At 44.9% G+C, this 15,221-nt stretch overlaps 2 protein-coding genes across 6 annotated transcripts in view; one reads left to right on the top strand and one right to left on the bottom strand.

Moving 5' to 3' along the window:
• LOC123999160 (N-alpha-acetyltransferase 25, NatB auxiliary subunit-like) overlaps positions 1 to 9,304 on the top strand; it is a 40,301-nt gene extending 30,997 nt beyond the window's left edge. For all 4 annotated transcript variants that reach the window (XM_046304631.1, XM_046304633.1, XM_046304632.1 and 1 more), the window contains 3 exons: positions 6,505 to 6,615; positions 6,719 to 6,868; positions 6,978 to 9,304. In XM_046304631.1, the coding sequence (XP_046160587.1) occupies positions 6,505 to 6,615; positions 6,719 to 6,868; positions 6,978 to 7,100 (384 nt within the window). In that variant the 3' untranslated portion in view covers positions 7,101 to 9,304. The remainder of the gene's footprint in view (positions 1 to 6,504; positions 6,616 to 6,718; positions 6,869 to 6,977) is intronic.
• A 103-nt stretch (positions 9,305 to 9,407) lies between these two features.
• The window catches only part of LOC123999163 (phosphatidylinositol transfer protein beta isoform-like), a 41,340-nt gene continuing 35,526 nt past the window's right edge, over positions 9,408 to 15,221 (bottom strand). Inside the window, exons 7-11 of one of the 2 annotated variants that reach the window (XM_046304648.1) lie at positions 13,700 to 13,777; positions 13,407 to 13,517; positions 13,139 to 13,261; positions 12,804 to 12,888; positions 9,408 to 11,905 (exon numbers count right to left, since the gene is read on the bottom strand). In XM_046304648.1, coding sequence (XP_046160604.1) covers positions 12,841 to 12,888; positions 13,139 to 13,261; positions 13,407 to 13,517; positions 13,700 to 13,777 — 360 coding nt within the window. In that variant the 3' untranslated portion in view covers positions 9,408 to 11,905; positions 12,804 to 12,840. The remainder of the gene's footprint in view (positions 11,906 to 12,803; positions 12,889 to 13,138; positions 13,262 to 13,406; positions 13,518 to 13,699; positions 13,778 to 15,221) is intronic. The other variant, XM_046304647.1, reaches the window with a different exon arrangement.

Raw genomic sequence — 15,221 nt, 5'->3', positions numbered from 1 at the left:
GGTGATGTCTCCTGGTCAGACTGTGTGTGTGTGTAATACATGGTGATGTCTCCTGGTCAGACTGTGTGTGTGTGTGTAATACATGGTGATGTCTCCTGGTCAGACTGTGTGTGTGTGTGTAATACATGGTGATGTCTCCTGGTCAGACTGTGTGTGTGTGTGTGTGTAATACATGGTGATGTCTCCTGGTCAGACTGTGTGTGTGTGTAATACATGGTGATGTCTCCTGGTCAGACATGGTGATGTCTCCTGGTCAGTGTGTGTAATACATGGTGATGTCTCCTGGTCAGATGTGTGTGTGTAATACATGGTGATGTCTCCTGGTCAGACTGTGTGTGTGTAATACATGGTGATGTCTCCTGGTCAGACTGGTGACTACATGGTGATGTCTCCTGGTGTGTGTGTGTGTAATACATGGTGATGTCTCCTGGTCAGACTGTGTGTGTGTGTGTGTAATACATGGTGATGTCTCCTGGTCAGACTGTGTGTGTGTGTGTGTAATACATGGTGATGTCTCCTGGTCAGACTGTGTGTGTGTAATACATGGTGATGTCTCCTGGTCAGACTGTGTGTGTGTGTGTAATGGTGATGTCTCCTGGTCATGGTGATGTCTCCTGGTCAGACTGTGTGTGTGTGTGTGTAATACATGGTGATGTCTCCTGGTCAGACTGGTGTGTGTGTGTGTGTAATACATGGTGATGTCTCCTGGTCAGACTGTGTGTGTGTGTGTAATACATGGTGATGTCTCCTGGTCAGACTGTGTGTGTGTGTGTGTAATACATGGTGATGTCTCCTGGTCAGACTGTGTGTGTGTGTGTAATACATGGTGATGTCTCCTGGTCAGACTGTGTGTGTGTGTGTAATACATGGTGATGTCTCCTGGTCAGACTGTGTGTGTGTGTGTAATACATGGTGATGTCTCCTGGTCAGACTGGTGTGTGTGTGTGTAATACATGGTGATGTCTCCTGGTCAGACTGTGTGTGTGTGTGTGATGTCTCCTGTGTGTAATACATGGTGATGTCTCCTGGTCAGACTGTGTGTGTGTGATGTCTCCTGGTACATGTAATACATGGTGATGTCTCCTGGTCAGACTGTGTGTGTGTGTAATACATGGTGATGTCTCCTGGTGTGTGTGTGTGTAATACATGGTGATGTCTCCTGGTCAGTGTGTGTGTGTGTAATACATGGTGATGTCTCCTGGTCAGACTGTGTGTGTGTGTAATACATGGTGATGTCTCCTGGTCAGACTGTGTGTGTAATAGATGGTGGTGTCTCCTGGTCAGACTGTCTGTCTGTCTGTGTGTGTGTGTGTGTGTAATACATGGTGATGTCTCCTGGTCAGACTGTGTGTGTGTAATACATGGTGATGTCTCCTGGTCAGACTGTGTGTGTGTAATACATGGTGATGTCTCCTGGTCAGACTCCTGTGTGTGTGTGTAATACATGGTGATGTCTCCTGGTCAGACTGTGTGTGTGTGTGTAATACATGGTGATGTCTCCTGGTCAGACTGTGTGTGTGTGTGTAATACATGGTGATGTCTCCTGGTCAGACTGTGTGTGTGTGTGTAATACATGGTGATGTCTCCTGGTCAGACTGTGTGTGTGTGTGTACATGGTGATGTCTCCTGGTCAGACTGTGTGTGTGTAATACATGGTGATGTCTCCTGGTCAGACTGTGTGTGTGTGTAATACATGGTGATGTCTCCTGGTCAGACTGTGTGTGTGTGTGTAATACATGGTGATGTCTCCTGGTCAGACTGGTCATGGTGACTGGTGACTGTGTGTGTGTAATACATGGTGATGTCTCCTGGTCAGACTGTGTGTGTGTGTGTAATACATGGTGATGTCTCCTGGTCAGACTGTGTGTGTGTGTGTGTACATGGTGATGTCTCCTGGTCAGACATGGTGATGTCTCCTGGTCAGACTGTGTGTGTGTGTAATACATGGTGATGTCTCCTGGTCAGACTGTGTGTGTGTGTGTAATACATGGTGATGTCTCCTGGTCAGACTGTGTGTGTGTAATACATGGTGATGTCTCCTGGTCAGACTGTGTGTGTGTAATACATGGTGATGTCTCCTGGTCAGACTGTGTGTGTGTGTGTAATACATGGTGATGTCTCCTGGTCAGACTGTGTGTGTGTGTGTGTAATACATGGTGATGTCTCCTGGTCAGACTGTGTGTGTGTGTGTAATACATGGTGATGTCTCCTGGTCAGACTGTGTGTGTGTGTGTAATACATGGTGATGTCTCCTGGTCAGACTGTGTGTGTGTGTAATACATGGTGATGTCTCCTGGTCAGACTGTGTGTGTGTGTGTAATACATGGTGATGTCTCCTGGTCAGACTGTGTGTGTGTGTAATACATGGTGATGTCTCCTGGTCAGACTGTAATACATGGTGATGTCTCCTGGTCAGACTGTGTGTGTGTGTGTAATACATGGTGATGTCTCCTGGTCAGACTGTGTGTGTGTGTGTAATACATGGTGATGTCTCTCCTGGTCAGACTGTGTGTGTGTGTGTAATACATGGTGATGTCTCCTGGTCAGACTGGTGTGTGTGTGTGTAATACATGGTGATGTCTCCTGGTCAGACTGTGTGTGTGTGTGTAATACATGGTGATGTCTCCTGGTCAGACTGTGTGTGTGTGTGTGTAATACATGGTGATGTCTCCTGGTCAGACTGTGTGTGTGTGTGTAATACATGGTGATGTCTCCTGGTCAGACTGTGTGTGTGTGGTGTAATACATGGTGATGTCTCCTGGTCAGACTGTGTGTGTGTGTGTAATACATGGTGATGTCTCCTGGTCAGACTGTGTGTGTGTGTGTAATACATGGTGATGTCTCCTGGTCAGACTGTGTGTGTGTGTGTAATACATGGTGATGTCTCCTGGTCAGACTGTGTGTGTGTGTGTAATACATGGTGATGTCTCCTGGTCAGACTGTGTGTGTGTGTGTAATACATGGTGATGTCTCCTGGTCAGACTGTGTGTGTGTGTAATACATGGTGATGTCTCCTGGTCAGACTGTGTGTGTGTGTGTAATACATGGTGATGTCTCTCCTGGTCAGACTGTCTCCTGTGTGTGTGTGTGTAATACATGGTGATGTCTCCTGGTCAGACTGTGTGTGTGTGTGTAACTGTGTGTGTGTGTAATCCTGGTGATGTCTCCTGGTCATGGTGATGTCTCCTGGTCAGACTGTGTGTGTGTGTGTGTAATACATGGTGATGTCTCCTGGTCAGACTGTGTGTGTGTGTAATACATGGTGATGTCTCCTGGTCAGACATGGTGATGTCTCCTGTGACTGTGTGTGTGTGTAATACATGGTGATGTCTCCTGGTCAGACTGTGTGTGTGTGTGTAATACATGGTGATGTCTCCTGGTCAGACTGTGTGTGTGTGTGTAATACATGGTGATGTCTCCTGGTCAGACTGTGTGTGTGTGTGTACATGACATGGTGATGTCTCCTGGTCAGACTGTGTGTGTGTGTAATACATGGTGATGTCTCCTGGTCAGACTGTGTGTGTGTGTGTGTAATACATGGTGATGTCTCCTGGTCAGACTGTGTGTGTGTGTGTAATACATGGTGATGTCTCCTGGTCAGACTGTGTGTGTGTGTGTAATACATGGTGATGTCTCCTGGTCAGACTGTGTGTGTGTGTGTGTAATACATGGTGATGTCTCCTGGTCAGACTGTGTGTGTGTGTAATACATGGTGATGTCTCCTGGTCAGACTGTGTGTGTGTGTAATACATGGTGATGTCTCCTGGTCAGACTGTGTGTGTGTAATACATGGTGATGTCTCCTGGTCAGACTGTGTGTGTGTAATACATGGTGATGTCTCCTGGTCAGACTGTGTGTGTGTGTGTGTAATACATGGTGATGTCTCCTGGTCAGACTGTGTGTGTGTGTGTGTAATACATGGTGATGTCTCCTGGTCAGACTGTGTGTGTAATACGTGTGTGTAATACATGGTGATGTCTCCTGGTCAGACTGTGTGTGTGTGTAATACATGGTGATGTCTCCTGGTCAGACTGTGTGTGTGTGTGTAATACATGGTGATGTCTCCTGGTCAGACTGTGTGTGTGTAATACATGGTGATGTCTCCTGGTCAGACTGTGTGTGTAATAGATGGTGGTGTCTCCTGGTCAGACTGTGTGTGTGTGTGTGTAATACATGGTGATGTCTCCTGGTCAGACTGTGTGTGTGTAATACATGGTGATGTCTCCTGGTCAGACTGTGTGTGTGTGTAATACATGGTGATGTCTCCTGGTCAGACTGTGTGTGTGTGTAATACATGGTGATGTCTCCTGGTCAGACTGTGTGTGTGTGTGTAATACATGGTGATGTCTCCTGGTCAGACTGTGTGTGTGTAATACATGGTGATGTCTCCTGGTCAGACTGTGTGTGTGTGTGTGTGTGTGTGTGTGTAATACATGGTGATGTCTCCTGGTCAGACTGTGTGTGTGTGTGTAATACATGGTGATGTCTCCTGGTCAGACTGTGTGTGTGATGGTGTGTCATGGTGATGTCTCCTGGTGTGTGTGTGTGTGTGTAATACATGGTGATGTCTCCTGGTCAGACTGTGTGTGTGTGTAATACATGTGATGTCTCCTGGTCAGACTGTGTGTGTGTGTAATACATGGTGATGTCTCCTGGTCAGACTGTGTGTGTGTAATACATGGTGTGTGTGTGTGTGTAATACATGGTGATGTCTCCTGGTCAGACTGTGTGTGTGTGTGTAATACATGGTGATGTCTCCTGGTCAGACTGTGTGTGTGTGTAATACATGGTGATGTCTCCTGGTCAGACTGTGTGTGTGTGTAATACATGGTGATGTCTCCTGGTCAGACTGTGTGTGTGTGTAATACATGGTGATGTCTCCTGGTCAGACTGTGTGTGTCAGACTGTGTGTGTGTAATACATGGTGATGTCTCCTGGTCAGACTGTGTGTGTGTGTGTAATACATGGTGATGTCTCCTGGTCAGACTGTGTGTGTGTGTGTAATACATGGTGATGTCTCCTGGGTGTGTGTGTAATACATGGTGATGTCTCCTGGTCAGACTGTGTGTGTGTGTGTAATACATGGTGATGTCTCCTGGTCAGACTGTGTGTGTGTGTGTGTAATACATGGTGATGTCTCCTGGTCAGACTGTGTGTGTGTGTAATACATGGTGATGTCTCCTGGTCAGACTGTGTGTGTGTAATACATGTGATGTCTCCTGTCAGACTGTGTGTGTGTAATACATGGTGATGTCTCCTGGTCAGACTGTGTGTGTGTGTGTAATACATGGTGATGTCTCCTGGTCAGACTGTGTGTGTGTGTGTAATACATGGTGATGTCTCCTGGTCAGACTGTGTGTGTGTGTGTAATACATGGTGATGTCTCTCAGACTGGTCATGGTGACTGGTGTGTGTGTGTGTGTAATACATGGTGATGTCTCCTGGTCAGACTGTGTGTGTGTGTGTAATACATGGTGTGTCTCCTGGTCAGACTGTGTGTGTGTGTGTAATACATGGTGATGTCTCCTGGTCAGACTGTGTGTGTGTAATACATGGTGATGTCTCCTGGTCAGACTGTGTGTGTGTGTGTAATACATGGTGATGTCTCCTGGTCAGACTGTGTGTGTGTGTGTGTAATACATGGTGATGTCTCCTGGTCAGACTGTCTGTGTGTGTGTGTGTGTGTGTAATACATGGTGATGTCTCCTGGTCAGACTGTGTGTGTGTAATACATGGTGATGTCTCCTGGTCAGACTGTGTGTGTGTGTAATACATGGTGATGTCTCCTGGTCAGACTGTGTGTGTGTGTAATACATGGTGATGTCTCCTGGTCAGACTGTGTGTGTGTGTGTGTAATACATGGTGATGTCTCCTGGTCAGACTGTGTGTGTGTGTGTAATACATGGTGATGTCTCCTGGTCAGACTGGTGTGTGTGTGTGTGTAATACATGGTGATGTCTCCTGGTCAGACTGTGTGTGTGTGTAATACATGGTGATGTCTCCTGGTCAGACTGTGTGTGTGTGTGTAATACATGGTGATGTCTCCTGGTCAGACTGTGTGTGTGTGTGTAATACATGGTGATGTCTCCTGGTCAGACTGTGTGTGTGTGTAATACATGGTGATGTCTCCTGGTCAGACTGTGTGTGTGTAATACATGGTGATGTCTCCTGGTCAGACTGTGTGTGTGTAATACATGGTGATGTCTCCTGGTCAGACTGTGTGTGTGTGTGTAATACATGGTGATGTCTCCTGGTCAGACTGTGTGTGTGTGTGTAATACATGGTGATGTCTCCTGGTCAGACTGTGTGTGTGTAATACATGGTGATGTCTCCTGGTCAGACTGTGTGTGTGTGTAATACATGGTGATGTCTCCTGGTCAGACTGTGTGTGTGTGTAATACATGGTGGTGTCTCCTGGTCAGACTGTGTGTGTGTGTAATACATGGTGATGTCTCCTGGTCAGACTGTGTGTGTGTGTAATACATAGTGATGTCTCCTGGTCAGACTGTGTGTGTGGTGCTGTGGGTGGCCAGTTACTCTGCCAGCGTCCTGCGACCTCTCAAGTCCAGCCTACAGAAGAAGAAGAAGAAGAAAAAGGACAGCAGCGCAGCCATGGTAACACTCACTACCGTCTCATCCTCCCCTTGTCCGCATACAACCCTTCTGACACCATCCCATTCACCAAATAACTCTCTGCCCCCTTCCTCTGTCCCTATAGCCAGTGGTGCTGAGTGGCTTCCAGGAGTGGACAGGCAACCTACAGGGCATTGTGGCCCAGGCTCTAGATCACGTGAAGGGGCAGGAGGCCAGCCTGACAGCCCTCAAACTAGCAGCACTCACCTTGGGGGTGGGACACGCACAGACACAGGTTGGTAGGTCTGGGTGGGTAGCTGTGTGTATGATTACTGATTTGTTTCATGGTTCTTACTCTCCACCTTGCCTTACATCTTTGTCTGTCTCTACCCTCTGTCTCCCAGGAGGAGTGTGGATTCACCAGAGCAGCCATGGACAAGGTTCAGACTAGTTATCTTGGTTCGCTGCAGGAGCTGGGAGATCTACTGAGGAAGAGAGCTGATTCGCTGAAGAGCCTCAAGTTCTGACCAGCAATTACCATCACCCTTCAATCAATATTGTCATACCTAATTATCACTATTATACTGGATCACCTCATCTAACTGCGCCCCCCCCCCCCCCCCCACACACACACACAGAGCCGTCTCCCCCTGCTCCTCTCAAAGGAGGTGTTGCCTGCTACCAACAGTCTTTCACTTCGCCTTCCCTCTCCTTTTCCACATCTCCCTCACTCTGGGTGTCACTTTATATAACACAGGACTCCCACCATCACTGCGCTCTCTCTCAGCAAGGAACTACAGATATTTCCGCTTTATTATATGTGATAATGTCACAGAGAAGCTCCTCAAACATACTAAATAAGCAATTTTAGATCTACTCTAATAAATGATTGTACATAGTCCGCAGATGACAGATCAACTACCACAGCAACAACTCCTTGACTGAAATAAGAACTAAGCAACATTTTCCCCTTAGTTGTTTTTTCCCAGCCTCTGTTGCTTCCATGGTGACAGATGAGAAGATCTGCTCCTGTTTTTCATGTTGGTCTCCCGAGCCTGACCTGGCAGCCCACTGTTGTCAGTGACACTCTTCTGCTCGTAAGAACAAATGGGGCAGAGATGGTGCTTAGCTTACTGTATGAAAACGAGGACAGCTGAACAAAGAGGGTTCTTGGTGTATTGTACAAGGAAGGAAAGCTGAACGCGGCCCCAACTCTTGGCTTTTAGCCAGCAACCTGAGAAATGAGTTGTCTGCACCCCTCTCCGGGCAACCAGTGACTTAATCGGTCAGTTTAGAGCAGATGAGTCTACTACAAGGTAGGATCAAAGAGTTAGCCAGCTAACTTGCCTAAATATATATTTTTTTAAAGATGAGCTTAGTCTAATTGACTCAACCACATAGATGTTTAGCTTTCTTAATGAACCTGGTTATCAAAGTTAGCTGGCTAACTCATTGCACCTCTGGTTGGTTTCCTCACCAGTTCAGGCCTTTCAATCCCAAACTCCCCTTTAGTTTGCTTTGTTTGAAACCCTCTGTAGTTATTGGAATACCTGAATCTGAAAAGTAATGTATTTGCATTCTGTCGGTGGAAAGTATATGTAGCTTGCCTGGTTTAGTTAAAAATGGACAAGTCAGTGGATGGTTTGTTTTAACACTGTAGGAGAGAAACCAGACAAACCGATAGTTATGCAACCTGTTTATTCAGAGGCGCTGGTGTTAAATGCTGTGGAAACAGTTCTCTGACAATGGCTGAAACCCAAAGTTAAGATATCTAAATGTGAAGGAGACAACCAACGTGTCCGATTTGCAATGAAGATGGGAAATGTTTTTGAAATAGTCCTTCATTGTCTCTTCAGGGTGCATCTCTCTGCAATGATCTCCCGCAATTCATTTCACTAACCAAAACTGTCAATGGCCGTGTTCGAGAGCATCAAATATGACTCATTATTAGATCGGTCACAATTTACCAATGATATATTGCGGTTTTGATCTTCTCTAACATAGCCGTTGTTTCTTAACATTGCTCGTTTATGGCATTTCACCTAGCATTGTGGAACGGTCTAAAATGTGTTCTAATCAATGCATTTCTAACTGGAGGCAAACTAAGGGCTCTATTCAGTGTGATTGACATTAAGGCAATGTTCGAGTTAGTGCATTTCCACATCTTTGGGGCGAGGGAGCATGGACATGGTTGGATCAAATTTGGGGAAAGCTGAATTTTATGCAATTCTGTGATCTCGCAACGCTATTAACCAATTAAAGCTCACTATAACTTCCAGCCCCTATTGGATTGGCAGTTGATACCTAGCAACCACATGGGGGCGAAGCTAGAATGCTATCCAAATTATGTGGAAATCTTTTAGGGGGAGACTGCAAAACAAAACGCATGTTGGCTCAATCTGTAACGCTACAGCGATATTGAAGAGACCTAAACTAGTAGACATGTTTACAGCCGAGGGCACTGAGACTGACTAATATCCATCTCTATATGCTTTGGTTTATTTGATCCTTTTTAAACAAGACGTGGACGAGAGGGCAGGGACGTTGAACAGTTTGATCCTCCCACACGGACCCTCTCTAGAGGCTGTCAGTGGACTCATTGAGGTGCTGAGAACGAAGTGGTCGACAATCTGGAGTGCCATCAATTTATACCCATCCTGTCTCTTTTGCTAGAAAATGGAAAACAAAAACACTGGAATGTCATAAAATGAACAAATCAGTTTGTCTTGAATCAATGTTTGTCTCTGAAAATACAGAGTAAGCTATTTATTAACTGTATATTCAGTAGTAGATTAACCACAATCGTGATGTCAAATCAATAGCACAGCGCTGGGTGGAGTTTTGTGTTAAATTTTAATAGATATTCTGTTATTGTCTAGACCTTGACACAGCTCAGAAGCTGTGAAAAACAAAAATATTAACATTTTACATTCACTACATGATCAGAAAATATACATTTATATGCATTGTTGAAATTTATTTTGCAAGTGCTTAGGCATGATGACCATACAGATACAATGGACTGATGGCCAGTGTTTCTCAATCCATTCCTGGGGGGGGGGGGGTACACACAGTTTTTCTCCAGCTCATCACTAATACACCTGATTAAAGTAATCAGTGGCTTGGTGAAAACGAGTTAATTCAGTTTTAGGGATAATGAAAAAGGGGCACCTCTGGGTACCCCCAGGACTGAGTTAAGTGATACTCCATTAGGCCTTTCTAACCCTGGCTCACATCACTGGTACTTCTATAAACACTAATCCAAATCATCACCTGCGACAGTTATGGGTCACATTACCTGCATTTACACAGGCAGCCAAATTCTCATCTTTTGACCAGCCAGATGAGCTGAAGGGATGTGGAGGGAAAATATATCAACTGGGCTGCCTGTGTAGGTGCAGCCATTGTCGGATGCAGCTGTGTGACCCAACAGGAACGGCTAAAATCAACAACAAAACATCCCAAAAAAATAGGAGAAACACAGACAAAAGAATACAACTTATCCTTTTAACAGCGTCTCTCTCACTCCAAGGCTTCATGATCCTGGAGATCAACATGTAAAACAAGATAACGGGAATAAACGATCCATTTTCAGTTTAAGTAGATACTTCATCAAATATCCTTATCTGTCAATGCTGCAGCAGGGAGCTACATGGTTGCGTTGATGGAGAATGTGATTATCCACACAATATTTTCTTTGCATACTAAGACATGCATTATCCCATGGATACACTACATTCACAGGGGTAATAACTACAGTATGGCTGAAAGCGGAACATTTTTACCTAAGTCACAGCTCTAGGAACATTACTTTCTCCAATCCTAACCTGTCAGAGCAGTGTCTGGACTGCCCACTGATCTGACAAACTTTCCAAGAGTAATACAACCTATTCTAAACCTCAACACCCTATCTACTATATGTGCACTACATATAGGGAACAGGGTGCCATTTGAGCCAGCTCCCTACTATATATAATTACAGTACTGGAGATAGAGGTCACCTAGAACAGGGTTTTCCCCAAACACAGTCCTGCCCCCCACCAGGGGGCCCCAGGAAAGAGTTTGGGAAACACTCCTCTGGAGGGGACCTGACCATGTTTTATAACCGTGAATATGAAATAAGAGGACAGTCAACACTACAGTGGTAGAAATAAACTGGTATTCCCACAGGACAGCTAGAGACATCAGTCACAAGGGCAATGTGTATTTCTGTCCCTCCTGACGGTGCAGCAGACCTGGGTATCTATCAAATACTTGTAAGTATTTCAACGCCTCCAAATTCTAGCCCAGAAGTCATTAGCGACGTGACTACAGGTAAGCAGAAAGCAAAAGGGGCAGGAGGGTTTAATTCCATCTGTTCTCCATCATCCCAGTAGAATGACACCTGAACTACAGGTACAAGTGACAGCTGATCTAGCAGCTCTGAAATGTATGAACTCAGCGAACACTCACTTGGGGCAAACAATGGATGAAATGTTTAAAACCTTAACACATTAAAAAGGAAAACACATTGGATCAAAGGACAGCAATGCAACAACAAATGGCAACAAAATCGGTCAGAGGGCAGGAATCGTATACATGCATGTCAAACCACTCAACCATGTTCTACAAGAGATAGCAACAGGCCTGGACATGGTCAAATAAAGAAAACATCCTCCAGCCACCTGTCAGACAGGGGTTGAGGTGCTAAATCGACGTCCCAAATGGCACCCTATTCAGACCTGGCCCTCTGGCCAGAAGTAGTGCACTATATGGAATAGGGTGCCATTTTGGACTTATTTCAAGTATGCAGACCCCTACACCTCGGATAAGGGTTTATACAGATCTTAGTCTCTCGGGAGGAGACCGAAACAAGGATGAAGCCAACTAGAGCCATGATAGATACAGTATCCAACAGGGAACAAAATACATAAAACAAAAACAAATTGGTCCAATCAGTGATCCGATTCCAATTTAGGGGGAAACTATAACATATACTGAGGACTGTAAAATAACATTCTAGTCTGATTAAAAGGATTGGCTTTGAGCGTCTTGGATACAAATGAAGCCTGTCTCATAATTAACTAACAATTATAGTTACAGGCAATTTAAATTTACTTTCTGTGCAAATCGTTTTTTAAATGTGAATAGGAGGCGTGTGATTGGGAGTCGGTACACTACTATTGACCAATCAGGGCAAACCCCTATATGAATCATGGGAGACAGGGAATAGAGCAGCTGACTTCCTCTTCTTTGTGAGCTTGGTGACATCATCATCATGGAAGGGTTTGGTTGGTCGACCTCACTGCTCGTGAGCAGCACTCATGCCTCGAACCTGACCTGAACTACGCAGCTGGCGGAGGAAGTAAACAGATTATAGTCACGCATGTATCACACAGTGAAGGGCAAAATGTGTGTCTGTAGGAGAGACTGAGGTGATGAGTGAACATATTCTCTCTTTCCATCATATATATATAGATATAATGTAGCAACAGCTAAATGTACTACATTGTGAACTAATGGCCAATGTTTAGTTCATGAAATAGAGAATAATGTTTCCTCTTTACTAGCAGTCACATCACTTCAACCCATCTCCATCATAGTGAAAACTCTCCTGTTTCCATCTGTAGGCAACATGATACATGCAGAAAGATGGCAGAGAGCAACAGGGTAGGAGCGCTGCCCCAACACCTGGAACCACACACATACCACGCTATGTTAATAAGACAGCAAGGGGACAAAAGGTTTCAGAGTTAAGGAGGAGAAGAAGTCATGCAGCGGGAGCTGAGGAGCAGAGCTGCAGAGAGAGACAGGATGCAGACGACATGGAGACAGGATGCAGACGCCATGGAAAAAGAGAGAGACAGGATGCAGACGCCACGGAAAAAAGAGAGACAGGATGCAGACGCCATGGGAAAAAAAAGAGACAGGATGCAGACGCCATGGAAAAAAAGAGAGACAGGATGCAGACGCCATGGAAAAAAAAGAGACAGGATGCAGACGCCATGGAAAAAAAGAGAAACGGAATGAGAGCCCCACATGCAGATAGAACTCCAAAACCACCATAGACAAACGACAGACTGAACCAAAAGCAGATTGTTTCATTAGACAGGCAAGGCAACAAGGGAAAAGGGAGAAAAACGTGATGAGCAACAAATTAATGGGGGGGATCGAGAGAGATGAGAGCAGGTACAGGATGAGTCTCCAACACCACGATGATGTAATTTCCTGTGTCCTGTTGGGGAACTTACTCAGCCTGTCTCTGACCTTTGACCTATAGGGGCGGGGTTACTCTTCCGTTGCCGAGGTTCCTCTAACGGTGCCCTTCTCACGCATCTAAAGGCAGCAGAGTAGAACTGTCAGCTGGACCAATCAGAGAGCTTCATAGGAGGGTCAAAGGTTAAGGCCATAGGGGTTAGTGAGGGTCACGGTCAGTCCTAGATAGGCGATTTTTTGTGGTCCTTGATCCCTCAATGCCTCTGGAATCATGTGTTTGTGACCTTTCCATCATCTGTCCCTATCTATACACCACAAAAAACAAGTCTAAAACCTATGAAAAAAATGTCAGACATTAATTGTGTGTTACCTCTTCCAGCTCTTTCTTGGTCTCTTCCTCCATTCGTCGGATGTCTGCCATGGTCAGCTCCACCCAGTTGTCAATCCAACAGAACAACTGGCGATGGAAGTTAGTGAAAATACGCTTCTCTTGCTTAAGGAGGGAAGATGGGGGAGGAGAGAGGGGGAGAGGAATGAAAGGAGAGACCAGAGAACAACAATATTAGGTATCAGTCTGTTTTCTCATTGGAGGCCCTAAATGTGAAAAGGAGAAAGAGAGAAAGAGAAAAGTATTGTACCTTCTGGATAAAGTTCTCTACTTTGGTCTGCAGGCCCCACCACTTGAACTTGACAGTGACCAGTTTGTAGGCACACATCTTAGGACAGTCGGTCTTGTTCATCAGATCGTTCTGTCATAGGAGAAACACAGGAGGGATGAGGACAAATTTATTTTTATTTTCTACAATGTTGATTTTGCAGCATTAACCTCCAGCACCACAAACAAGAGAAGCATGGTAGTGTGTGTGTCAATATGAATAACTATCACAGACAAGACGGGATATATATGGTGACAGTAGGTAAAATCCTGTACCTTCCATTCAGGTGAGAGCGGTCCTCTACCTGTCTTTGTAGATTTGAACAGAGCAGGATCTTCCTCTGCTTTATAATCCTGTAGTAAATAACAAAAAACACACCTTACACAACGACAACCTGCTCTTTACATGACAGACTGACCAGGTGAAAGCCATGATCCCTGATTGTCGTCACCGGTTAAATCCACTTCAATCAGTGTCGATGAATGGGAGGAGGTTTAAGAATGATTGTGTATGTGTGCCACTCAAGAGGGTGAATGGGCAAGACAAAATATTTAAGCCTCTTTAAAACAGTGTATGGTAGCAGGTGCCAGGCGCACTGGTTTGTGTCAAGAACTGTAATGCTGCTGGGTTTTTCACGCTCAACAGTTTACCGTGTGTATCAAGGATGGGTGGTGGACCAAAGAACATTCAGCCAACTTGACACAACTGCTGGAAGCATTGCAGTCAATATAGGGAAGCGTCCCTGTGGAATGTTTTTGACACCTTGTATGCTCTCCCCTGACAAATTGAGGCTGTTCTGAGGTCCAAGAGGGTGTTACAACTCAATTTTTGGAAGGCATTTTTAATGTTTTGTACACTCAGTGTATATACACATTACAACCCATTATAGTCATGTAGGACAGAACATGCATTACACACATGCATACTGACCAGAGTTTCCGTTAGCCGGTCATTTACAGATTTTGGTAGATAAAATAAATGAAAAGCCAATAAATAAAATTGTAGCCGGCCAAATTGTCCGGGACTGCAGTTCTGCTGAGGAGAGAGCGAAAGAGAGAGACTTGGCCTAGGCTATTATTGATTGCGAAGATGAAGGCCTTTTTCATTGAAGTAAAACGAAAGTTGGAGTGTATGCCTACAGTGAAAAGCCTACAAGGCACTCATTCACCTCATTAAAAACATCCTATTTTTTAGGAGGCTAAAACCATGATTTGGTCAAACAGTAAAGTACAGTGCCTTGCGAAAGTATTCGGCCCCCTTGAACTTTGCGACCCTTTGCCACATTTCAGGCTTCAAACAAAGATATAAAACTGTATTTTTTGTGAAGAATCAACAACAAGTGGCACACAATCATGAAGTGGAATGACATTTATTGGATATTTCAAACTTTTTTAACAAATCAAAAACTGAAAAATTGGGCGTGCAAAATTATTCAACCCCTTTACTTTCAGTGCAGCAAACTCTCTCCAGAAGTTCAGTGAGGATCTCTGAATGATCCAATGTTGACCTAAATGACTAATGATGATAAATACAATCCACCTGTGTGTAATCAAGTCTCCGTATAAATGCACCTGCACTGTGATAGTCTCAGAGGTCCGTTAAAAGCGCAGAGAGCATCATGAAGAACAAGGAACACACCAGGCAGGCCCGAGATACTGTTGTGAAGAAGTTTAAAGCCGGATTTGGATACAAAAAGATTTCCCAAGCTTTAAACATCCCAAGGAGCACTGTGCAAGCGATAATATTGAAATGGAAGGAGTATCAGACCACTGCAAATCTACCAAGACCTGGCCGTCC

The sequence above is a fragment of the Oncorhynchus gorbuscha genome, linkage group LG16 (genome assembly GCF_021184085.1).
Source record: "Oncorhynchus gorbuscha isolate QuinsamMale2020 ecotype Even-year linkage group LG16, OgorEven_v1.0, whole genome shotgun sequence".
Classification (NCBI taxonomy): domain Eukaryota; kingdom Metazoa; phylum Chordata; class Actinopteri; order Salmoniformes; family Salmonidae; genus Oncorhynchus; species Oncorhynchus gorbuscha.
The sequence above is the reverse complement of the archived record's forward strand: the minus strand, read 5'-3'. Positions and strand labels throughout refer to the sequence as shown.